We start from the raw sequence: 24,392 nt of genomic DNA on the forward strand, positions 1-24,392 counted from the left end.
ATGGAGGACAGGAAGTCGGAGAGGCAGGGGAATGACAGGGATGCTCTGGTACGCGGGTAGAGGACTGCATTAGAATAACTCATCACTGTGGAACACTCTGCCTTCTGCAAAGAGCCTTCGTGTGCATCCTCTTATGGATCATGTAACCACTCTGTCAGGCAAGGCTGTTATTTTCCTCAATTTAAACATGAAAAAAAAAAAAAACCCCACGGTCTTAAAAAGGTTAAGGAACCTGCCCCAAATTACTTAGCTGGTAAGCAGGAAGCCGGAATGCTTCAAGCAAAGCTCATACCCTTTTCTGTAGCAGAAGTCAATCAAATGGAACGCTCCGTGCCACGGATCTACCTGTGTATGCAAGCTTATTCTCTATTATGTTATCTGGCTAAAGGGACCCGAGGGCTGGTTATTGAAGCAATTACTTACATGAGATTGAGTAACTTTTATGGGGATGACGGTTCCTACCTGCCCCTGCTGCCAAACAGCTCGGAGAGGTTAGGCATAGCAGGTGGCCAAGGAGGAAGATTCTTCTGCAGGCAGCTCAGCGGTAGGTGTGCCATGACTACACTCACTGCTGCGTGGGCTGATGCAGGGAGCTGACAGGCTCCCACTGCGTCTATTCATGTGGCAGAAAAAAAAATCTCTATTTTTCCCAATTCAGACCTTTCTCCTGATACAGTGGGCACCGGGACTGAGCCAGCGGGGCTGGGTGCTAGAGGATTCGCGGCGGGAGCTGTGCACACAAAGGGTCCCTGTGCGGGAGCTGATTACAAATGGTGTTAATCAAACGTGCTGTGACGTCTCCCAGTCTGTTCTTACTTTGTAGTATTAGGCACCTCAGTGGAGGTAGAAGGATCTTTCCTGGGATCTGTCCACATGTCGTGGACACCCAATTCAGTGGCCGGAGAGGCCGCAGGGGAGCTGGACTCTGAGCATCTGATTGGTTGGGAAGCCGGGCTGGAGACTGGGTAACGGACATGAGGATGGTGGTTTCTCCACCCCCCCCCCCATCTCCTGCCCTTGCAGCTTGGTTCTCCTAGCTCCCAGGTCTCTCTCGTTCTCCTGGAATCACCTATCCTACTTTTCAGATGTCTTAAGGATGAGACAGTGGCCAGGATGCATGGAGGTGTTGGGCAGGTGGAGAACAGGAAGTAGTTGCAGAGCTGGTAGCTGGCAAGCATCCCAGGGTTTCCCGAGGTCACCTCTTAGTACTATTAGTCATAGCTGCTAAGCCTGGGCAGGGATGGAGGTGAGAGAGACACAGAGAACTGAGCACTTAGCTGCCTTCCTGGTAATAGGGGAGGGGTAGAAGCTGAGCTGCTGGAACAATGATTGAGTGTCCCCAGTATGGGACAGGTGTGAGGGTGAGTGAGCAGACGTCACCGGTCATGATGCCAAAGACATCTTGGTGTCCTGGGAGTTGGAGAGAGCCAGAAGAGCTGTTAGAACAACCATGCTGAGCAGGAGGGGCAGACGAAACACCCGCGAATCCCAACAGTTCCCTTCTCCCAGGCCAATTGCCACCTCCAGAAAGAGCTAAAGGGCAAGGTCTTTGAGTGAATTCCAGCTAGTGCAGCGGGCTGAGCTCAACCAGCTGCCCCGTCGGGAGCCAGAAAGGGTATTTTCCCAGCAGAGATGAGGTCAATGAAGGCAAGAAAAAGCTTGCCCTTTGCATGGTAGCCGCTCTTCTTTTCAACACCACGATGCTGATGCTCATAAGGAGAATGGCAGACCCTACTCTACCATCGCCACCAATTTTTAGAGCTATTGTACTTAGCTTTGGTTAGGGAAAGCTTCATGCTTCATATGACCTTGTCTTGAAGATTAGGCGGGAGCCTACCAGGTGCTTACGGACAGGGAATACCATGTACGAAGGCACACAAAGGCATCTGAGTGGAATGAACGTGAACTTTCAGGGGAGCTGGAACCAAAGCATGCAAAGGTGGGGGAGAGACGGGGAAGGTGCTCCATGCGGTACCAGATCGTCTGCCTTGCCTTTTCCTGCACACGGCAGGTGTGTGCGTCTTTGGCCTGTGTAGCTTGGCTCATTAGAATGTGAGAGAATGGGCTGTGAACATTTTTCCAGGGTCGGCAAAGTCACTGTGTCCCATTGTCATGGACTGTGCTTGGAAGCATGGGGGTTCGGCTGTGACATCACCATGCTGGAGAGAGGAACATGCACACACATTAGAGCCTGGATGAATGTGTCGTCTGCTCTTCATGCTCCAAAGAGTTCTTTAGCTGTCCCTCTTTCTTTCCCTGGTCCTTCTCCACCACCACCCCCTTTCTCTGTGACCCCTCTTTGGAAAAGGCCTAATTTTGCCACCCAAGATGTCACTCCTTCTAGCATGCGCATTGAAGAAAGATTTGTTTTTATTAGTTTTAATTATGTGTGTGTGTGTGTGTGCCCGAGGAAGCCAGAGGCATCAGCTACCCTGGAACAGGAGTCACAGGCAGTTGTGAGCCAGTCAGATGTGGGTGCTGAGGACCTAACATGGGTCATTTGCAAGAACAGTCCGTGTGCTTAACTGCCAAACTGCCTCTCTGGCCCCTAGCATGCTCATCTTAAAGACACTCCTGTTCTGGAGTGTTAGAGATGGTGGATACAGGGTGTACGTCTGCCAGACTGGCCTTCATCCTCAGTTACAAGGGTTTACTCTCCACCAAACCTGCTTTGAGGCTGCTTGCCTTTGACAGAGAAATGGTAGTCTGATACCCCATCTTTTCTGTCTGTAGTCCAACTCTTTGTGGGTCCCGTGGGTTACATATTAGTCAACTCTCTGTTTCTATAACAAAATCCTTGAAGCTGGGTGCTTTCGTTACTCTTTCTGTGGCTGTGATAAAAATATTTTGACAAAAGCAACCCAAGGGAGGAAGGGCTTATTCTGGCTCACAGTTTGAGGATGTGGTCCATCCTAGGGGAAGTCTTGAAGCAGCTGGTCACTTGCGTCTATAGAAGGGAGCCACGGGCACCCGTGTTAACTGCATCTCTATTAGTCCAGGTCCTAAGCCTGAGGCCACTTCCTTTAGGTTGGCTCTTCCCACCTCACCTCTACAGCTCCTCACAGGTGTGTGCCAGAGGCTTGTCTCCTGGGTAATTTTAGGTCCGGTGAGGTTAATAATTACTATTCACTGACACGCTGGAACACATACAAAGAGAAAAAAAGATTTATTTCACTCATAGCTTTGGAAGTGGACAATCCAAGATTGGGCTACCCTGTCTATTCTGCCTTTGGCGAGGGTTCCTGTGTGTGGCATTATGGAGGTAGCGTATGTGAGAATTGGGGATTGTGTGGCAAGTCAGGATGCCAGAAGAGTCTTGGGTGCCATGCTGCGTCTTTTAAACTTACTTCTTTAGGAACTGACTCCACAAAACCGACTTCCAGGGGCTCATTAGATCCATTAGATCAACTGGAGATCAGACTTGAATGTGCGGGGCATGTACAAACCCTGTCGGAACCATTGCAGCTTCAGCAGAGGCTTCTTGCAGGGCTCTCTGCAGGTTTCATGGGATGCTGTTAGCTGCCTACTTCCAGGACCCCAGGAGGAGGGCTAGGGTGAAAAGGTGTGAGACTTGGGTACTGGCATCTTAACCAGTCCGGTCACCTGTGTTGAGAACAGCTCTGCAGTGTGCCTTGTCTTTTGTACCCGGCCTAGCTCTTCCCTGAACTTTCCAGAACTAAGTGAAACACTGGAAGTCCATCCGGATTGAACCGGTTTTCTGGTGAGGAGCCTCCACGTGAGCCTCACATTTAGGTCCCTGTGACAGAGCCATTTACTCTGTCAACAGGTCCTTCAGCCCACATCCCTCTCCAGCAGCTCCTCCGGCATTCACTCCTGTCAGGAATGACGCATGTGACAGAGTCGAGTGCGGATTCATTTGGCCGTCACCTAGCAACGCCTAATGGCTCCGCTGGCTCTCTGCGAGCTGAGAGCTCAAAGACAGCTTTTCAGCCCTAGCCTTCTCCCTCCCACGCAGGACTTGGGGGCCCTCTTCCCCTGCCAACGCTGCAGAAGCTGAATGATGCATAGGAAACAAGAGCAGGACGAGCGAGAGGAGGGGGGCTGCCGCCAAACAGGCTTCTTCCGGGCGCTCTCAGGGCCCGCTAGGCAGCCATGAATCTCAGGTTGAGCCTCATACCCTACCTAGTCCACGTTCAATCCCACTGCAAAGCACATGTCCCGGCCTCCCAGGACAGAGGGTCTGTTCCCAAAAGTTCCCCGCTCTTTCAGGCATGAAGGTTCCCTCCGTCGGAGTGTCAGCCCTCGCCTTTGACAGTGAAGAAGTGTTTCTTTATGTCTTGACTCAGCCTGGAGCCTCACTCAGGGACATTCCTTTCTGTAAAAATATATATGTTTTTCATTATAAAGTAATATGACCACATTGCAGAAAACAGATACAAGAGGGGAAAAAGTAAGCCATCCATAATCCCACGACCCAAACGAGCCCTGGCAGCGTTTGCTTGATTTCCGTTGTCTGTTTTGCTTCCAGTCCATCTGCTTTTCCCATACTCGTAATCGTGGTGTACATACAATCCTGCGTCCTGCTCCTTCACTTAGTATCCCCCTTAAAGTTAGACATAAGCACTTTTCCATCCTTGCCACACAGCCTTGTTTTTAATGGCTATACATTATAACCAAAGACTAGACTGTTTCCTTCCCTGCAGCACAGCCCTGTCTGGGATGGTGGGTTCGGGGGTCCACTTGCCAGCTGAGAGCTCACCATTATCGCCCTCTCCCTGTTCCCTCCCCTTCTCCAGGGACCAGGTTTTTAGGATTAATGTCAGAAATGAAGACGAGATCAGAATACTGACTCAGCTAGTGAATTCCGACCACTTTAAGGTATGTGGTTCTTCTTCGTCCTCTGGAATGTTCCGAGTTTGAGGGGGAACGATCTTTGTGTTTGTTTTTATCCCTGCGTGTTTTCCGTTCATAATGGAGCATTAGCCAACATGCCAGTCACGTGGGTGGGCAGCGAGTGAGAGAGGGGCAGGGGAGAAGGCCTGCCGGGCTCTGTTGCTGCTTTGTTAGTTGGGAGGCCTGAGCTGCGGGCTCCAGCTTCCTGTAGCAACCGATGTCTCTTGGGCTTTGTTAGGTACTGGGCCACATGTCTGACCAGATATGCCAGTGAAATGGGGGATGTCTGTCCCTGGGCAGGACTCAGGGGTCACCCTGGCTTCCAACAGTGCTTCTAAAGAACCTGAGCTCAATGTCATGTTTTACCCGAGCTGTTTTTTAACCTGATGCGTTTCTGTTCACCTCAGCTCAATGTCTGGAAATCTCCCTCCACTTTTGGTCGGCCCATGGACATCCTCGTCCCCTCTGTCAGCCTGCTGCCTGTCAAATCCTTCCTGAAGTCCCAGGGCTTAGACTACTCGGTGACAATTGAAGATCTCCAGGTGGGTAGGCCAGGAACTCTCGCTGGTCTTGCATAATAAGATGAAGCCACCAATAAGACTGGACCTGGGAGGTTTTAAGAATGTCCAGTGTCATCCTTTCTCGCCTCCGAGGTGAAGAAGTTGAGACAGATGGAAGCAGAGTGTAATAACTTGTTCCGGGGCGAGCATGCTGTAGGGATAGGTAGCTACACAGATCTCCATCTAAGTCCTGACTTGCTAACCACTAGTCTGTGTCCTTGGGCAAGCGTGTGCCCTCATGAGCCTCCATTTCATCCTTGCTAAAATGGCGATCATGATTCCCACTTCAATTGTTTATAGAGGTAATGCGTCTATCAACTATATAGAATACATCTAACAGTAGCTGGCACACCATGGATGCTTCCGTAGGTAATCATTCATCTTCCTTTTTCATATCTGAAGTTAGAAGGCAAGTGTGTGTATATGTGGGTGGGTGGGGGATACTGGGAACCAATCAGAAGAGGAGTCTTTTGAGAAAGTGGGAATGTCACCAATAGCTCCCAGGAGAGGGAACAGCGCCGTACAGCCCCACAACCTACATTCAACATCAGGATGGTGCCCCTGACTCACGCTCTCTCCTTCACCGAGGAGGGTTATGGACTAATTGTTGATTTGGCCCGGGTTTTTCCTGATGGTGTGAGCAGCTGTGAGCTTATTAATCATCCTCACATGGCACAGACATTTGCCAAGAACCTTCAAAGTATGAGTGCTTATAAGAATTTCTTTGTTTCTGAATGGCTTCCCAAGCTGTGTGCTTCAGAGCCACTGGATACCAGATGCGAGCTTATGCCTAGAGATTTTGTACCATAGAAAAGCTGAATCGTGCACATGTTACTTCCAGGGAGCAAGCAGGTTTTCGGGGGATAATGGAAATTGGATATTAAAAAGCAAGGTTTTATAGATATATGGGAAAAAAAATCTGACCCTCCCTCTTTTTTTTTTTTAATGAAAGGCAGGATGGTTTGTTATTATTTTTAATTGTGTCACACCGGCTGCATAATCAACACACATAATTATAGGCAGCTCTTCTTCTGGGTATGAACATTGCACTAGTTTCACGTGCCGAAAAGTTTCAATAGAACCAAGAATGTTAGGGAATAAAGACCTTCAGCTTAGGAACACTGATAATTCCATTGTCTTACCCCACAGAATTAATGGAAACCTTTTGGGAATTAGTAGCACTTGAATGTGATGTAGTTAAGATGAAAGAGATTTTTAGCTGTATGCAGCATGAACTTACCTTCTCTTGAATTGTAATCTCTGGTTTGTATAATTTACTGTCTCTAGCCCCTTCAGACCTCGGACATTTGTGTTGCTTGTTACCCTGAGGGTGATGCCATCTTGGCCAATCTGTGCACCCAGATAAACCTGTATCTCCAGGGGATCCCTTTTTCACCATGTTGCTGTGCCTTTTTTATTCTTTTCAGGCCCTTTTAGATAATGAAGACGAAGAAATGCAACACAGTGAAGGGCAAGAGCGGAGTGGCGACAGCTTCAACTACGGATCTTACCATTCCTTGGAAGCTGTAAGTGTTTCAAAGCACGCTTGAGGCCAATGCTCTCTGTTGCCCGGCTTTGTAACCTCTCTCCTTCCATCCAACTTCAGCACGGTATCACTTCACGGAAGGGACTAAAATGTGTGCACTTTAAAGCCTTCCCCTCTGGTTGTTTAACCCCCACCATCACCTATGTGCCCATGAAACACAGCTGCAGTTTCCCCGACAGACACACCGCTCAAGCAGCCTTTTAAAGGAAACCATGATATAATGGCGGTCTTTCCAGCCCTTGTAATTCAGCCTTCTCCCCCACTGGAATCCCTAGCACAGAATCAAATGCCATGTACTCCGGGCAAGCAGACAAGTGGTTATTTCCAAGGTTAACCAAATATTTCCACTCCTTTATCATGACTCCCTATACCGTATACTCGTTCCACGGTGCAATTTGGTGCTGTGTGTAGTTAGAAACCACTTTATTATAGCTGACTTTCAAGGTAAGCCAAACTTCCAAATGAAAAACTTGGAGCTGAATAATTTCATATGATACTGGAACTTGAGAAGTCAAAAGGGACCTTCGAATGGAACAGTATTGTTAGCCATGTGGGTCTCTTTTGTCCCAAGTGTCTCGTTCGTTAGCTTGCAGACTCTCCTAGCTCGGGACCTCCTCCCAAATCTAAGCTGCTCATCTCCCTCCTCTACCTTATTACGTGCTGTTCTTTATGTGCAGACACCACGTTCCTGGCACCTTTTTCATGAGGCGTATACCTCAAGTTGTTTTTCTCCCAGATGAGGAATTAGTTCAAAGGCTAGCCAACTATTTCTACTTCTTTCCCATGGTTGTCAGTAGCTTTGTTTATTGTATACACTTCCAACAGTTCTGCCCCTTGAGCCCTCTTGTGACCAATGACATACATCTGCAAAACAGCTGGATAAAGTTAGGAGTTCAGTTCAGTCTCGGGCCACGGGCGAAAGCAGAGCTCAGGGCCCACACAGGGATCAAACCCATAACACGTTAGCCTCACTAATGTGCTGCCCTCCCCAGCTGAGCTAGCCCGTTGCAAATGTCAACCAGGGACCAAGAGAGGCCATCCACTTACCTTTCCAGCTGTCTGTCTGCTTCACTTTCTCATCTGCTTGCTTCTGTTCCCACTGACTCGGGTGCCCCTTGTACAGTGAAGTGACCTCCAGCTAGCCTTTGTTCCCAGAGGCCTGTGACTGTGCCCTCTCTCTCTCTTGACCAGCTCATCCGGGGTTCTTCTTAAAACCAACTCTGAGTGGCTCATGTCTTGGTACCACTTAGGCTATTCTAGGTCTCCAGTGGGAATCCCACGTTTCCTGCTGCCAGGGTTTCTGATTTCAAGTCTTTGTGTGGCAATGGCTGACATGTTAATTTGCACCTCACATCTGGTATAGCTTGGAGGTTTTTAAAACAATTTTCCATTTATCTACCTATACATTTCTTGCCTTTTATCTCTCTATCTCCCTCTCATCTGTCTGTCTATCTATCTATCTATCTATCTATCTATCTATCTATCTATCTATCTATCTATCTATCTATGTGTATGGGTGTTCATGTGCCATGGAACTAATGTGGAAGTCAACAGGACAACCAGTTTTCTCCTTCCATCATATGTGTGCCAGGAGTCAAACGCAGACCTCACGTTGTCAGACATGGTAGCTTGTGCCTGCTAAGTCATCAATGGCTCCAGTCTGGTGCTTAATATCTCTCTCTCTCTCTCTCTCTCTCTCTCTCTCTCTCTCTCTCTCTCCCCCTTTCTTTCTGTTTTTGAGACAGGGTCTCTCTGTGTAGTTCTGGCTGTTCTGGAACTCACTCTGTAGACCTGGCTGGCCTCAGACTCACAGAGATCCTCCTGCTTCTGCAGCCCGAGTGCTGGGATTAAAGGCGGGATGCACCACAATCAGCTTGTTTTAACTTTTTGTGGGTGACTTTCTTTTTCTCATGGCCCGTGGCATCTACTCTGCTTTTCTTCAGTCTCTAGAGTCTGTGGGTTGGAAGAATTTTCAGGATGTCTCCCCTCCCCTTTGTTTTGAGACAAAGTCTTACATAGCATGTCGGCATGGCCTCCAGTTCCAGATGTAGTTGAGGATGACCTGGAACTCGGGATCCTTCTGCTTTCTGAATGCTGCCATTATAGGTGTGTACTACCACCCCTGATGTATGGGGTCCTGGGGATAGAACCCAGTGGCTCATGAATGCTCAACAAGTATTCTATTAACTGAGTTAGATAATCAACTTTCCAAGACCTTTGTGTGATAAACAAGAGTTTTATTCCTCTGTTACTCTCTCCCTTATTTATTATTTTTATGAGACAAGGGCTCTTATTGAACCTGGGCTCAGACTGGCTGGCCAGTGGGCTTCAGGGATCCTCCTGTCTGTGTTTCCCATCACTAGAGTTACAGTGCACACCACTACGCCAAGTTTTCTTCTTTTTTTAAAATTGTTTTTATTGAGCTATATATTTTTCTCTGCTCCCCTCCCTTTCTCTTCCCCCCACTCTCTCCCATGGTCCTCATACTCCCAATTTACTCAGGAGATACTTCCCAAGTAGATTAAACCCATGTATGTCTCTCTTAGGGTCCTCTTTGTTGTCTAGGTTCTCTGGGATTATGATTTGTAGGCTGGTTTTCTTTACTTTATGTCTAAATGCCACTTTTGAGTGAGTACATATGATATTTGTCTTTCTGAGTCTGGGTTACCTCACTCAATATGATGTTTTCTAGATCCATCAATTTGTCTGCAAATTTCAAGATGTCATTTTTTTCTGCTGTGTAGTACTCCATTGTGTAAATGTACCACATTTTCCTTATCCATTCTTTGGTCAAGGGGCATTTAGGTTGTTTTCAGTTTCTGTTTGTGACAAACAATGCTTCTATGAACATAGTTGAGCACGTGTCCTTGTGGTATGATTGAGAATCCTTTGGATATATGCCCAAAAGTGGTATTACTGGGTCTTGAAGAAGGTCTTTTCCTAGTTTTCTGAGAAATCGCCACACTGACATCCAAAGAGGTTGTACCAGCTTACATTCCCACCAGCAATGCAGAAGTGTTCCCTTTACCCCACAACCTCTCCAACATAAGTTGTCATCAGTGTCTTTGATTTTGGCCATTCTTACAGGTATAAGATGGCATCTCAGAGTTGTTTTGATTTGTATTTCTCTGATGGCTAAGGATGTTGAGCATTTCCTGCAGTGTCTTTCAGTCATTTTAGATTCCTCTGTTGAGAATTCTCTGTTAAGGTCTGCACCCCATTTTTTAATTGGATTATTTGTTCTTTTGATGACCAGTTTCCTGCCCAGCTTTTTATGTGGTTTTAGCGAGCCTGGGCTCAGGTCCTCTTTCATGGTGAGCATTTTATATTTCTTATTTTATTTTAGTTTTTTTTCTTTTTTTGAGACAGAGTTTCTCTGTGTAGTCCTAGCTACCCTAGAACTTACTCTGTGACCAGGCTGACCTTGAACTCACAGAGATCTACCTATCTCTGCCTCCTGAGTGCTAGGACCAAAGGCATACCACCTGTGGCTTCTTTTTTTTTTTTTATCTTATATTATACTTTATTTGTATTGTTTGTGTGGGGGACATATACACATTGTGAATGGTTATTTTTGTTGTTGTTGTTGTTGTTTTGTTTTGTTTTCTAGTAGAGAACAATTTAGCGAGTCCTGCCATTCAGAGCATTGGTAGGCAGGCCTATTCTGATGATCCAGTCCAGCATGATGCCAAGAGCCACACTTTGGAGCAGTATCTGTTTAAGTCTCTCTGCTTTACCTAAGTGGACTACAACTTTGCAGACAACTGACATGTGTATCCTCTAGAAAACTGCAGAAAGTAGCTGTGCAGGCAATTCCCTGTCTTAGCACTCCATGCCAGTAATGCGGCCAACCCCAAGGTTCGACAAGGAACTCAAGAGTGACAAGATAAGGCTCACAGCTACCCAGCCAATAATGGAATAGAATTATTTTTTATTCTTTTAATTTTTTGCTTTTTTCAAGAAAGGATTTCCCTGTATAGCCCTGGCTGTTCTGGAACTTACTCTGTAGACCAGACTGGCCTCGAACTCACAGAGATCCACCTGCCTCTTCTTCCCGAGAGCTGAGATTAAAGGCGTGCGCCACCACTGCCTGGCTTGCACAATGGAACAGAATTTTAAAATATCATTGAGTAGTGGCACATGCCTGTTATTGCAGCTTTTGCGAGAATGAGGTAGGGAGACTCCAAGTTCAGGACTAGGGTGGGCTACATAGGAAAACCGCAACTCAAAAAATTAAAAAAAAATCTTTAAAAAGTGTCTTTGGTTCACTTTTCCACACTTCAGATTTACCACGAGATGGACAGTATTGCCACAGACTTCCCCGACCTGGCAAGCAGAGTGAAGATCGGAGAGACATTTGAAAAGCGACCCATGTATGTTCTGAAGGTGAGACCTAAGGCCCTTCCAAGGGTGCTGACTTGACGCAAACTTCTGGGTCATAATTTTCAGTACCCAGCTAAGGTCTGCCAAAGAGAGGCCAGCTTTATAACCCCACTGGTTCTCAGGAAGGGATTGTAGTTTCAAATCATCTTTGCTTAATCAGATATTTTTGATCTGATTGAATCCCCTGCTCTTGTCTGTAGGGGTGTTAGAAAGAGCATATCCCATTCTGAGAGGCTCAAAGGAGAGGCCGTTAGCTTTCCTTAAGGCTCTCAGAGGCCCACAGTCTGCCTTCACTGCCACCTAGCCAGTTAGGCACAGAACTCAGGTGGCTTACATGAGAGTAGATGTAACTCTAAGTCCAACCTCAGGTTGTTGGCTGCATGGGGCCCCATTTCCAGATATTTCTATTCACATCTGTCTTGGCAAAAGAGGTAGAGAGCTATGACAATGACACAAATTATGTAAATAATCCGGCTGAATGCGTGGAAAGGAATTTGGGCATAAAAACCACGGAACAACTGGGGATGCTAAGAGTTCGCCAACCCCTTAGCTTCGAAGAAGCCAAGTTTACGGCAAATAGCTGGCAGGAGGGGAGACACACCGCTGAGCTGGCTCCTTTAAAATAATTACGTTTAGATTATTTGCCCATCTGATAGAGACCCCGGCTTCATTAGCACCAAGCTCTGACCCACAGAGCCCCGGTGCAACGGGCAAAGGCAGCAGCAGAATTCATTACCGCTATTTACAAAGAGCTATAGTGAAGCTTCCTTGGCAATTTAAAACCGAATTCATTTATTACCTCAGCAGAAGAGTCTGGTTCATGCGCCCTTGTGTTTCTCTCTGCTGGGAGACCATTCGAGATCTTTCAAGGGACACACTATTCTTTTCCAACCACGCTAGCATTTTGACCCACGATACCAATTGTTTCTCCTTTCCATTTGCTCTCAAAGCTGGAGAGGTTTGGGCTGCCCAGAGCCGCAGCCAACCAATTAGGCTCCCAGGTCACGGATAAGCCCGATAAATAGACGGTGCCCTCAGGAACATTTGGTCTCTGAATTATCTTAAATGAATTAAATGAATAGGAGTGGGCTGGGGAGAGGAGAGGTGAGGAGAGCCGGGGACTGGCGGGTCATTTTCCGGCCTCTCTTCCCTTCTGCAGTTCAGCACGGGAGGAGGCAAGAAGAGGCCTGCCATTTGGCTGAATGCGGGCATCCATTCCCGTGAGTGGATCTCACAGGCCACTGCCATCTGGACTGCGAGGAAGGTCATGTCGCCCGGAATTAGCCAAGGGTTCTGATGGGCCTGGGGTAGGGGGGACAGATCCATCCTGTGTAGCTGGGCCCAGGGGATGAAGTAGAAAGCTACTGTGCACAGACTTAGTAGGCTGGCATCTTCTCGGGTGGGGGAAGTAAACTGTCAAAGCTCCTCTGTCAGCCCTCTCGCTGTGGTAAAGTGACGTGCTTGCGAACAAGCTAACGAATTTCAAAGGTGGACCCTGCGAAAGGGACCAGGGCCTTACTCAGCACCTAACTGAGATCCGTTTCGCCTTCATCCCCTTCCAAGCTCTGCAGGGTCCCTGAGTTCTCATTTTGCCTCCAGATCCTTCAAGAAACTCCTTTGAGTCAGTGCCGGGGGGAAAAGGACGGAGTACGTGGAAGGAGTGAACAGAGCCACCTCCATCGTGCAATCCCGTCCCCAGGCTTTGAGGGACTCAGAGGGCTTTAGAGAGAGCCCATGGGGCTTCAGAGGGTAGAGGCTACCCAAGAGCATCCATCTTAGCAGGGTGCTGGGCACCTCAGGGAAACACCTGGATGGACCTACAAACCCACTCTGCCATGATATCGCTGACAAGGGTCTTGTCTCTGCTTAGATTGTGACTGATTACCAAAAGGATCCAGCTGTCACCTCCATCTTGGAGAAAGTGGATATTTTTGTGCTGCCCGTGGCCAATCCTGATGGATATGTGTACACACAAACCCATGTGAGTAATTCTAAATGGCCGGGGCCTGGGCTCAACTCCCTGGTTGGATTCCATATTTTGCGAGTGCCTTTGGAGAAGATTTCCACCAACGTGTGTGTTAGATGCTCCTTTGGGGTTTTTCTTTTCCAGTCATCCTCTGAGCCACCAGGGAATATATTATTGCTATTTTAGAGAGAATAGTCTAAGAAACTCTCTATTGTGGGTCTTGAACAATTTTCAACGTTTTGCCTCTCTTCTATTCATCTTTTTCTCTCCCACACAATTTATTTTCTTGACATATTTTAAAGCAAATCCCAGACATCATGTTATTTCATCTACAACGACCTTAGCATGCATCTCTAGCTGCTGATAATAATAATAATAATAAAAAAAACCCCAAACCCACTACTGCACTGTCACCTTTGAAAAATTAATGGAAGTTCTTTAATATCCCCTAACACTCCCCCATTATTATTTTTTTTTTAAAAAAAAAACATCTCTTAGGAGTCAATTTGTCGAATTCAGGATCCAATAAGGTCTGTGCACGGGAGCTGAGGCTGTGTCTCTGATGTCTTTATTCATCCAGTAGCACCCCAAACACATCCTTTTAAAATGTCATTCATTTGTTGGAGAAACTAAGTAATTTCCTGTATAATGTCTCACATTCCGCGTTTGCTTGATGGCTTCTTTGTTGTGGGATTTAATTTGTTCCCTTATTCCCTGCTTGAGAGCATGATTGAATTCAGGTGACTGCCTTGGAGTATAATAGGCCCCGTTGTATGTCTGCGGCGTGGGTGATGTTCAGTGGCCATTGCTTCCCTTTCTGCACGAGACAATAGGGATTCAATGCATCCAGATGGGACCAGCTTGGTTCGCCTATAGAAAGTTCTCATCAGGGCAGTTTGAGGGGGTCACTGTCTTTTTTTTTTTTTTTTTTTTGCGACAGTGTCTTACTATGTATGTATTCCCGATTGGCTTGGAGCTATGTTAAGCAAGTTGGCTTCAAATGCACAGAGATCTACCTGCCTCTGCCTCTTAAGTATTGGGATTAAAGGTGTATGTCACCATACCTGGTCCCAAATTCCTTCTTAAAGCCAGAGGTGCACCATCTCCCCCGTGAGGGTTGACAGCAGAGTGCCAAGGCAGTGGACTGGAGTCTAGGCAGGGCCCCATGCAGCTCAGCCCATCTGTTGTGGTCTTAGCTTCCAGAGAAAGCTTTACTGCTCCTGTATCCTGACATACCCTGAGTGTTTGGGGGCTTTTTCAGAACCGATTATGGAGGAAGACACGGTCCCGGAACCCAGGAAGCCGTTGTATTGGAGCTGACCCAAACAGAAACTGGAATGCCAGTTTCGCAGGTAGGTGGGGAGACGGAGTCAACCCCACAGCACTGGATGAACCTGTCCACGAATGCCTGCAGGGTGGGATAGGAAGCTAGTCTTCATTCTGCTCTTCTTCCATTCACTGCGAGACCCCGGGACCTCCCTGAGGCTCTCTGTGTCTGTGTGTGTTCTGTTTTGTTTTTAAGTCTTATTGTTGTAATTTTGAAAGGGAATGATTCAATAATCTCTGTCCTCCTGAGAAAACAGTGGGTCAGAAGGTCTTTGCATTGTGATTATGACTATGTTAGCTTCAAATATTTATTTATTTATTTACCTAATTGATTTGTTGTGGTGAGGCTTTGCACATTCTAGTCGAATGCTCCACGACTGAACTGCTTTTTACACTAATGTTTTAAAAACCACACGCCTCTTAGACGCATGATTCCAAGGCCCCTCTTTAGGCCTGGCCATTCCAGCTTCGCCTGGGCAAATTGTGGCTGGGTAGAAGGGTTCCTGGCGGCAAGCCAAAAGAGAACAGTTAGCACTGTTACTCTAATGGGCCTGTAGCAAAACTTAAATTCTAGCAGCCCCTCTTCTGCTTGCTAGTGTTAATCAGCAGCTAGCAGACATGGAAAGCAAGAATTAGGTGATCTGGGTTCTGAGATCCAGCCGCTTAAAAGCCATCCCCACAAAAGTACCACCTATTGTACATGTATTTTGTTCTTGCTTAAAAACCATCCCCACAAAAGTACCCCCTATTGTGCATGTATTTTGTTTTTCTTGCCCATCGAATGGATTTTTGTTCTTGAAACTCAAGGATAATCTCAAGATTACATAACTGTTAAAAAAATCACCAAATAAACTTCACCCTCCAGTTTTAAATTTACGAGCTCAAGGCCAATGTGGACTATGTAAAATCTGCATATGAAACCCTGTGTTGAAAACAAAAACAAGACAAACTAAATTATATGTATTTATTTTACTTTTTTGCTGTACCAGGAATCAAATCCAGGACCTGTGTGCGCTAGGCAAGCTCTTTACCATTGAGCTATACCCTGGTATCCCAGTATTTTGTTTTGAGTGGATTTATTTTAATTATATAGAACTGTCATAAAAATCACAGGGAAAATAATGATTGGAGGATGGTAACCAGCTAGCCAGTCAGTCAGTCAGTCAGTCATGACTATCTCTCGCTTTTACACACACACACACACACACACACACACACACACACACACACACGTACATACACGCACGCACGCACACATGCACACACACGCAAACTCACATGCCAAGGCATGCTTTGAAACAATGCAGAAGGCAACCTATCTAAATACCTGTTAAGCAATCAAGAAATTTTTTTTTTTAAATCACAACAATAGATTATTTTTGGCAGCAGTTGGCCATTAAGACCTGAACCAATAGAATAAGTTGACACCAGAATAAATGGAGTCATTTTCATTATTTATTGGTATTCATATTAATTATCAAGCATACTTATTAATTACAACTTGTTCTTGAGTGTGACATTAATTATTTATGACAACTGCTATTAGCACAATTCGAGGTCAACTCTATCCACTTAAAAAAGTCGCAATACTTTTCCTTCTCATTTGTAGCTACGTCCCCCACCCCCAAACTCCCTCCTTGTCCCTTCCCCAGAATCTGTACCTGCCATGAATAGATTCTTAGGGGCATCTTGATAAATACCTGTCTACCATTCCAGTCAGACTTGGGGTTGACAGTCCTCATGTCTGTCTTCTTGGCCTTTGGGTTACTTGTTACGGATCAACTCTCCTCTGCAGGAGAAGGGGCCAGCCATAACCCCTGCTCTGAAGTGTACCATGGCTCCCACCCTAATTCTGAAGTGGAGGTGAAATCAGTGGTGGATTTTATTCAAAAGCACGGGGATTTCAAATGCTTCATTGACCTGCATAGCTACTCACAGCTGCTGATGTATCCCTATGGGTACACAGTCAAGAAGGCCCCAGATGCTGAGGAGCTGGTAAGTGATGGAGGGTCTCTGCCTAGTCCCCGACCGCTTGACTTTGGCACAGCCAAGGTGGCTGACTGAGCTACATAGCTTTCTAGGGCAAATACAGGCGCCTTAGAGAATGCTTCCCTGTGCTTTGATTTGTGCCATCAGACCCACTAGGGACAGAAAGAAGATAGTCCCTCTCTCTTCTCTCTGAGTTCTAAGACTTTGTCCAGCCTGCATATTTGATTTTCTAACTAGAACATGACACAGGTTTTCTAATTGCTAAAGACGGTGGCTGGTGCCTTAATGGGAAGGGGAGGCACCTTCGCTCTGGTTAAGGAAGAAGTAAAGGTCATAGGTCATAGCCTGGGGGTTCTGTGTCACAGCCATGACTCACTCCTGGAATAGGAAAGGTACCTATAGGTGGATCAGTAGGAGTGGCATCTTCAGAATAGCTGCAAGCCTTTGCCCCATGCTGGTATGGTCTGCTGGGGCTCCACCCTGTTCCCAGGCCCACAAGTCTGTGTGTTGAAGAAGCCCCACCTAGACTCATGGCTAGATGTGGACCAAATTTTGGTTCTCTATTCAAGGCCACCTTTCCCTTGAACATACTCTGCATTCGGTCATGTTCCTGAACTGGACATTCCTCTCCTTTAGGATATCTCAGTACTCTGTCTTAACTAGATCCCCCTCGGGCTTGGCAAGTAGCTCTCTAGGCCTTAGGAAAACTTGCGCGAAGCTCTTCCAGCCAGAGTCTCTAGCGCATGCTTCCCGAGCGCTCACTGGTCTCTGCTCACCTCCCAGGATGACGTGGCGAGGAGTGCAGCCGAAGCTCTGGCTTCCCACTCGGGCACGAAGTACCAAGTAGGACCGACTTGCACCACTGTCTGTGAGTACGCCTGTGTGGGAGGTATTTAGAAAGCGCCTTGGGAGGAAACCTGAAATGGGTCTGGAGGAATGATGTGGGCTTTACTTCCTTGTTATTGTCTGATTGTTTCAGTAGTTACACCAGAATTTTTTTATTGGTATTTATTGAGCTCTACATTTTTCTTTGCTCCCCTCCCTGCCTCTCCCCTCCCTCCTTCAATCCTCCCCCAAGGTCCCCATGCTCCCAATTTACTCAGGAGATCTTGTCTTTTTCTACTTTCTACTTCTAGACCAGAATTCATGCTAGGACTTTGTGACAAATGGCTATTGTAGGCTGTCATCTTCATCTGGGTCACTACTGTGTTTATCATGTGCCCTTGATGAGTTAGGGCCCGTCACATTTGGATTATGATTCCTGACATGTTTTATCAAAAAGCTATCAAAAGCCTATCCGCCATTTTCGTATGTGTTTTAGTGTGCACATGTGCATGTGTGTACACATGTGTGTATGTGCATGTGGGGGCCAGAAGTCAATGTTGGCTGCTGTCTAATTGCTACTGTTTCCTACTTTCTCTTCTGAGACCGGGTCTCTCGCTGATTGGCTGGACCGGTTGGCCAGCAAGTTCCAGGGATCTGCTTGTCTTTGCGCACCAACACGAGGGTTACAGACCCGCGCCACCATGTTTGCTTTGATCTGTGTGAGTGCCGGGGATCCAGACTCAGGTTCACGTGCTTGAGTTGTTTCCCCAGCTCCCTATCCATCTTAGAGGAAACTCCCAGCTTTGTGTTGGGAGATGAGTGTTAGGATGAACAAGAGGGAAGGAGTCCTCTAACTAGGATTAGTATCTCGCAAAAAAGAAAAGAAACCTACCAAGTCCCCAAATCTAAACATGGCCTTGAAGCTTGTCACCCACGGCCTCTTTTGGAGGACTTTATTTGTTCTGGTCTCATCTGGGCAGCTTCTGTTGACATCTTGCCAAGGCTCTTATTTTGGGAGTCTGTCTTCAAGAGATGGGGAAATGTCATACGGTGCAGCTCTGGCTAAATGGCAAGCATGAGTGTGGACACGGGAAGAACAGTTCTGCTCCCTTGTAGTGGGGTTGTCTCTCAGTGCCTTCTCCATAGCAACCGCTGTCTCCTTTGCCTCTGATCTCAGCTCTCTCATCTCTGTGTGTGTAGCTACAGAGCAACATAAAGCAGTTAGCACGATGCTGGTGTTTGTCTTGCTAATTGCAGCAACAATCCATTAATTATTCATAGTTTATTGCTATTAGTGTGGTTAAATGGGAACTCTTCAGAGGACACATCTGGAGACTAGCTCCACCCTCCGCTTAATCAGCCAGGAGTGATGGCGGATGGGAGAGCGAGGGGAGACTTGCTAGGCATCCCTTGAGGAGGTCTTCCCCAAGATCTTTGTGGGTCACCAGGGTCCCTTCTTTTGGGTCAGACATCAGTTTAAATAATGGCCTTGTTCTCCCACATCAAACACATTCTTTCCCCCAGCGTGAGCTGTGTCAAGTCAAGGGATACTCACCAGATGCCTCAGAGGAGGAGGAGGAGGAGGAGGAGGAGGAGGAGGAGGAGGGCTCTCTGGAGGCTAAGAGCGGGAAAACTTCACACCGTTCCAGACTCTGTACTCTTCAGGTCTTCTCTGCCTCTGCTGCTTTCTAGAAGAGGAGTTGGTTTTTGTATATTAGAAGTCTGTCACAGCCAGGGGTTCTGGCACGTGCCACATCCGTGGTTGACATCTGTACCTTTAAGTGCTGGCCCTTCCTTAGCGTCATCATTTTAGACGAAAGTAATCCACACTTTCTTGCCTTCTTAAACAGAGCGCAGAGAAAAGAGTTCAGCCCCTCCCCACCTCCACAACTGAGTGGTTTTCTGAGGATTATTTATTACATCCTGAGGACCCGATATGTCATTTTGGACTGTAAGGTCCTTCTGCTAACTAGCTTCACCCCATTTTATGCTTTGAGTCTTGTGTCCGCTTTTTTTTTAAATTAATGCTTTTTAAAGTTATTATAGAAAATAATGAGCTCCACAGTAGCGTTCTCATGCATATATGTCCTGCTCATATATGTCTGTCACATGACACCCACCTCCTCCCACGGGTTTGTCTGCTCTTCACAGTCTTATGTCTCCTTCCTCCTGTCAGTCTGTCGTGGCCATTTGTCCTGTCTCCGAGCATCTCACTCCTTTTCTCTTTACTGATTCTGATCCACTCAGGGCTTCTGAGCTGGTACGTTCTGGGGCTCATGAGACTATGATAAATCATGGTTTCTAAGGATGCTTGTGACAGCGTTACTTATCAGCACGAAAGCCTGGTGTTCATCTAAAATGTCCACCAGGAGAGGGCCAGACCATAACACAATTGCTGCATTCATACAGGGGAGCATTAAGCTGCCCTTAAATGAATTAGGTGGATCAATGTGTACTAATGGGGAATGATCATCAAGTGTTAATTGAAAAGTAGAACGTGTAGAACGGTGTTAATAGTATATTCCTGCATGCACATGTGCATGCGTACGTGCATGCATTCACGTGCGTTTGTGTGTGTGTGTGTGTGTTTTAAAAGATCTAGGGAGATAGCTTGGTTAGTAAGGGGCTCTCTTGCAAACATGAGGACTAAGTTTGATCCCTCAAACCCATATAAACCAGGCATTGTGTTGTGCACATTTAAGCTCATGCTGAAGAGATGGAGACAATTTAGCACCATTGGTGAGTTCCAGGCCAGTGGGAATCCTTGTCTTGAAACACACGGTAGACAGCTCTGAGGAACAGCATCTGAGGTTGACCTCCAGCCTCCACACGCATGCGCACATCCATGTGTCTGCACATGCATATATACACATGAGCACCCATACATGTATACGTGCGAATACAAGCAAGAGTAGGTACACATTGAGTAAGGAATTAAACAAAATGGAGTTTACGAACATGATCACTTTGAATCCTGTCTGCTTCCTTCCGATATCTTTCAAGTATGTTGCGAAATATTTGAGTTTATCATATAAAGAACCACATGGACATGCTAGGCACTGTTTGCTTTCAGCTGGAGCATTTTCTCAGGGCACACATACTGTGGGGACCACACAAGGATTTCTGAGAGCATAGCAGAGCCCATCCCATTCCCTTGGGAACATACAATCTCCGTGGAAGCTGTATCTTCAGGAAAGTGTGTCCATGAGAAACAGTTCTCAGGAATAAGGGAAAGGAAGGGACTGATCTTACATTATCAGATGTGTCAATCCACCAGATGGACCTCAAGTCGGTTGGATGGACCATTTGAAAGGATATGGGCTTAAATTCCCAGCTCTGTCATGTTCTGCCTGTATTTCCTTAGCTGCTTTCCCACCAGGAGACCGGACTTTTCCCATCTATAAACCAAGGGCAGTAAAAAAAAAAAAATCACTGGACTTTAAAGATAAAGATACCATGAGGGACCCGCTCATGGCAGATGCTGAGAAAAGAACATCTGCTATCGTCATCAGTTTATTAGTGATGGTTGTCATTTTATGAGTGACAGTACATTTTCCACTTATAGCTCAGTTCCTGCTCTAGTAGTGTGCCTGGGAAGAAGTAGAAAAATAGACCTCCTATGTCTTTCAAGTCTTCCGGCAAGGGAAGTCCCAAGGAATGTGTTTCCTTTTCCTGTGTATCAGTTATCTCTTGCTGTGTTAAAAAAAAAAACAAAAAAACAAAACTAGGCTAAAACCTCCCAGCTTAACGTGATAAACATTTCTTTTCTTACCCGGTTTATGCGGGTCAAAAATTAAAAAACATCTTATGTGGACAGCTCCCGGGGCAGGGTCCTGCAGGAGGTCATCGTCAAGCTGTGTTTCCAGGATGCAGTCTAGCGGACTTCAGGGAGCAGTCTGCTTGTAGGGTGGCTCGCTCCAGTGTCCAGGGAATTAATGCTGATTCCTGGCAGGAGGTTGCATTTCTTCATTGAGCCTCTTCGTTGGGTACCCTGGGCATCCTTACAACAGTGACAGCTGATTCTCCCCAGACCAGTGGCCCAAAGACAAGCAAGGCAGAGCCACATTGGCTCGCATACCAACTTTCTGCAGTAGCCTGTTATCTCCGGGTATGAGGCCAGCCTTATTCTGTCTGAAAGAGGATGACACAGGGTACCATTTCAAGGAGACTGGGATCGCTGGGGCTAGCGGGGGATGCTGTCTCACTCTGTCCCAAACACGCTAGGTTTGAGTTTCCTGGAGGATTGCAGTGATCTAGTGAGAAAATGGGAATGGGGATTCCATTTTGTGGCATATGTATACATGTTATATGTTTGTGTTTATGCATGTTCACATGTATACATATATTCAAACATGTAGGTAGAGGAATTCACCGTCTTTTTCAATCATTTTCAACCTTATTGAAGCTGGGTCTCTTGAACCCAGAGTTTGTCCATTCAGCTAGTCTTGCTAGCCAGGTTGCTGCGAAGATACTCTGTCTCCGCATCCTGAGCACTGTGATTAGAAGTGGGCCACCATGCCTAACCAACATTGTGTGGAGTCTAGGGATCTGAACTCTACTGCACAAGTTTGCATGGCAAGTGGTTCGCCCACTGAGACATCTCCCCAGCCTTGGGAATGAGGATTAAAACCTCTTAGCTTGAGGCTTGAACAGAACTTCACGGTGTGGGATGGATAAGCCCTATGGTTAGAGCCAATGTGTCCTTTTGAACATACGTGTCTTAGGACCTGGTGACTTCCAGAAAGAGCTCTGGATTCTAAGGAACTCCATCCTGTAATTGGACCGCCAGCTATCAAATAACACCAGGGAGACATTATCAATTCCCTCTAGCTCTTATAACTTAAATTAACCCATATTTTTAGTGATCTACATTCTACCACATGGCTTTTACCTCTCTCCCATTTTGTGTGTCCAACTCGTTCCGCCTCCCTGTGGCATCTCCTGAGTGCCTCGATTCCCTCCTCTTCCTTTCTCTCCCCGGAAATCCCGCCTTTACTTCCTGCCTAGCTATTGGCCGTCCAGCTTTTCATGACACCAATGACACGTCTTCACACAGCGCACAGATATCCCAGACACCATCCAGACAGAGCGCTAGCCCTTTCCCACAGTGCCCTGGAGGGAAGTCGGCGTCAATGGTATCCTCTTCTGTCTTACAGACCCAGCCAGTGGGAGCAGCATCGACTGGGCATATGACAACGGCATCAAGTATGCCTTCACATTTGAGCTGAGAGACACCGGGCACTATGGCTTCCTCTTGCCGGCCAGCCAGATCATCCCCACCGCAGAGGAGACCTGGCTAGGACTGAAGACAATCATGGAGCACGTGCGGGACAACCTCTACTAGTCAAGGAGCACGCGTATTTCAGCCATAAGCCATCACGGAGGCCGCTGTTAAAGAAGATCACTTTTCCTGCGTGGATCAGAGCCTTCCTGGCTCAGCTGGCTCTCCGTCAGCACTGCTCCCTAGAGAGCGACCTCTTGGTGGGCCCGTGAGAAGCTCTTCTATGAGTGTAGTGCTTGGTCCTGCTATGTTGCTGAGCCCCTGGTATGCCTCTCTACCCATGCATGGTTGGGCAGGCCCCAGTCACATAGATATGGCTGCCTCACTTTCGGAACACCTCTAGTGGCTCTCTGGTCTCTACGTCTAGCCAGGCCAGGGATCTGGCTCCAGCAGGGAACTATGGGAACTGCTGGGGGAGACAGCACTTATCTTTAGAACTCCTTGTATTTTCCCTCTTTCTGACTTGTTTTTCTTTCTTTTTTCTTTTAGACAGGGTCTTATTATGTTGCCCATGCTAGCCTGAAACTCCTGGGTCAAACAGTGTTTCTACCTCAGTCTCCCCAGGACTGGGGCCCAGCTCAGAAACACACTTTTCTTTGAGGAACAAATCCTATTGAACCATCAACATTGGTCTTTCTGGCCTGCCTATTCTTCCCACTCCTATTACTGCTTTTGTTGTTGTTGTTATTGATAGGGTCTCTCTATGTAGCCATGGCTATCCCGGAACTTGCTATATAGACCAAGTTGGCCTCAAACTTACAGAGAGGCCCCTGGCTCTGCCTCTGAAGTACATTAAAGAGATTAAAGATGGGCATCACCACACCTGGCTCCTCTTAATTTTTTTTTTGTTGTTGTTGTTGGCTTGAGCATACAGCCAGGCTCTTGTCCATCCCAAGGCTCGGTGTTCAGATGATGCCCGTTATTGTTACCCTCTTCTCTTTATGTTTGGTGTTACTGAGACTCTCGGAAAGGTCAGTTGTACTATAGGTGATGCTCACATGGGTCACGGAGGAAACGGGGAGTAGATTGCAGGATCTCTCCGTGAGCACCATCTGTCCCATTGGCCTCCTCTCCGCTCTGCCTTTTGAACTCACTTCAGAGATCTTGCCCTCACCCCACAGGCCCTAAATCATCCCTATAGCCTGGACAATCTCAGGCCCTCAGCACATTCCAGCTTGAGCCCTGGTGTCTCCTGTGTTTCCGCCTCCTGGCTTCTTTCCTCTTGTGTTCAAAGTCACCTTCTACTTGCATCCTGGACCCTGAGTACCAACCGGGAACAAGACTTCATCAGCAGCCAGACACCTCCTGATCTCTCCTTAGCACTTACCATCTGCCCTGATTGTGTTGCGGTTTTCGTTTTTGTGGGCCTTTTTTCCCCCTGTTTTCAATCATGTCTGTAAATCTTAACCTTCTGCCTAGGATTTGGGCAGCATCTGGTGTGTCCTCATAAGCCAATAAATATTCAATATAGGTTTATGATCATCCTTTATTCTTTGCCTTCACCTGAATGGAACTGAGCCACAGTCTTGAATATGCAGCTCTTTATAATGTCAAAAGTAAATTTGAATCCCTGTTCCTATCGCATGACATGTGCGCGGGCCTATTTCATCAGGCAGAGGGGCCTCTGGGGCAATGTTACCTTGGTGATTTCTCTCTGGCTGG

At 46.9% G+C, this 24,392-nt stretch overlaps 1 protein-coding gene across 1 annotated transcript; it reads left to right on the plus strand.

Moving 5' to 3' along the window:
• On the plus strand, nt 1-23,550 carry Cpa4 (carboxypeptidase A4). The gene is made up of 12 exons (XM_026788551.1): nt 1-48; nt 483-544; nt 4,758-4,839; nt 5,262-5,396; nt 6,842-6,940; nt 11,245-11,346; nt 12,503-12,607; nt 13,214-13,324; nt 14,571-14,661; nt 16,431-16,630; nt 17,408-17,492; nt 22,606-23,550. Exons 1-12 carry the CDS (start codon nt 1-3, stop codon nt 22,791-22,793), a joined length of 1,308 nt encoding a protein of 435 aa, XP_026644352.1. The 3' UTR covers nt 22,794-23,550.
• Nucleotides 23,551-24,392: the final 842 nt, after the last annotated feature.

This window comes from Microtus ochrogaster, unplaced genomic scaffold, assembly GCF_000317375.1.
Source record: "Microtus ochrogaster isolate Prairie Vole_2 unplaced genomic scaffold, MicOch1.0 UNK4, whole genome shotgun sequence".
In the NCBI taxonomy this organism is placed as follows: Eukaryota; Metazoa; Chordata; class Mammalia; order Rodentia; family Cricetidae; genus Microtus; species Microtus ochrogaster.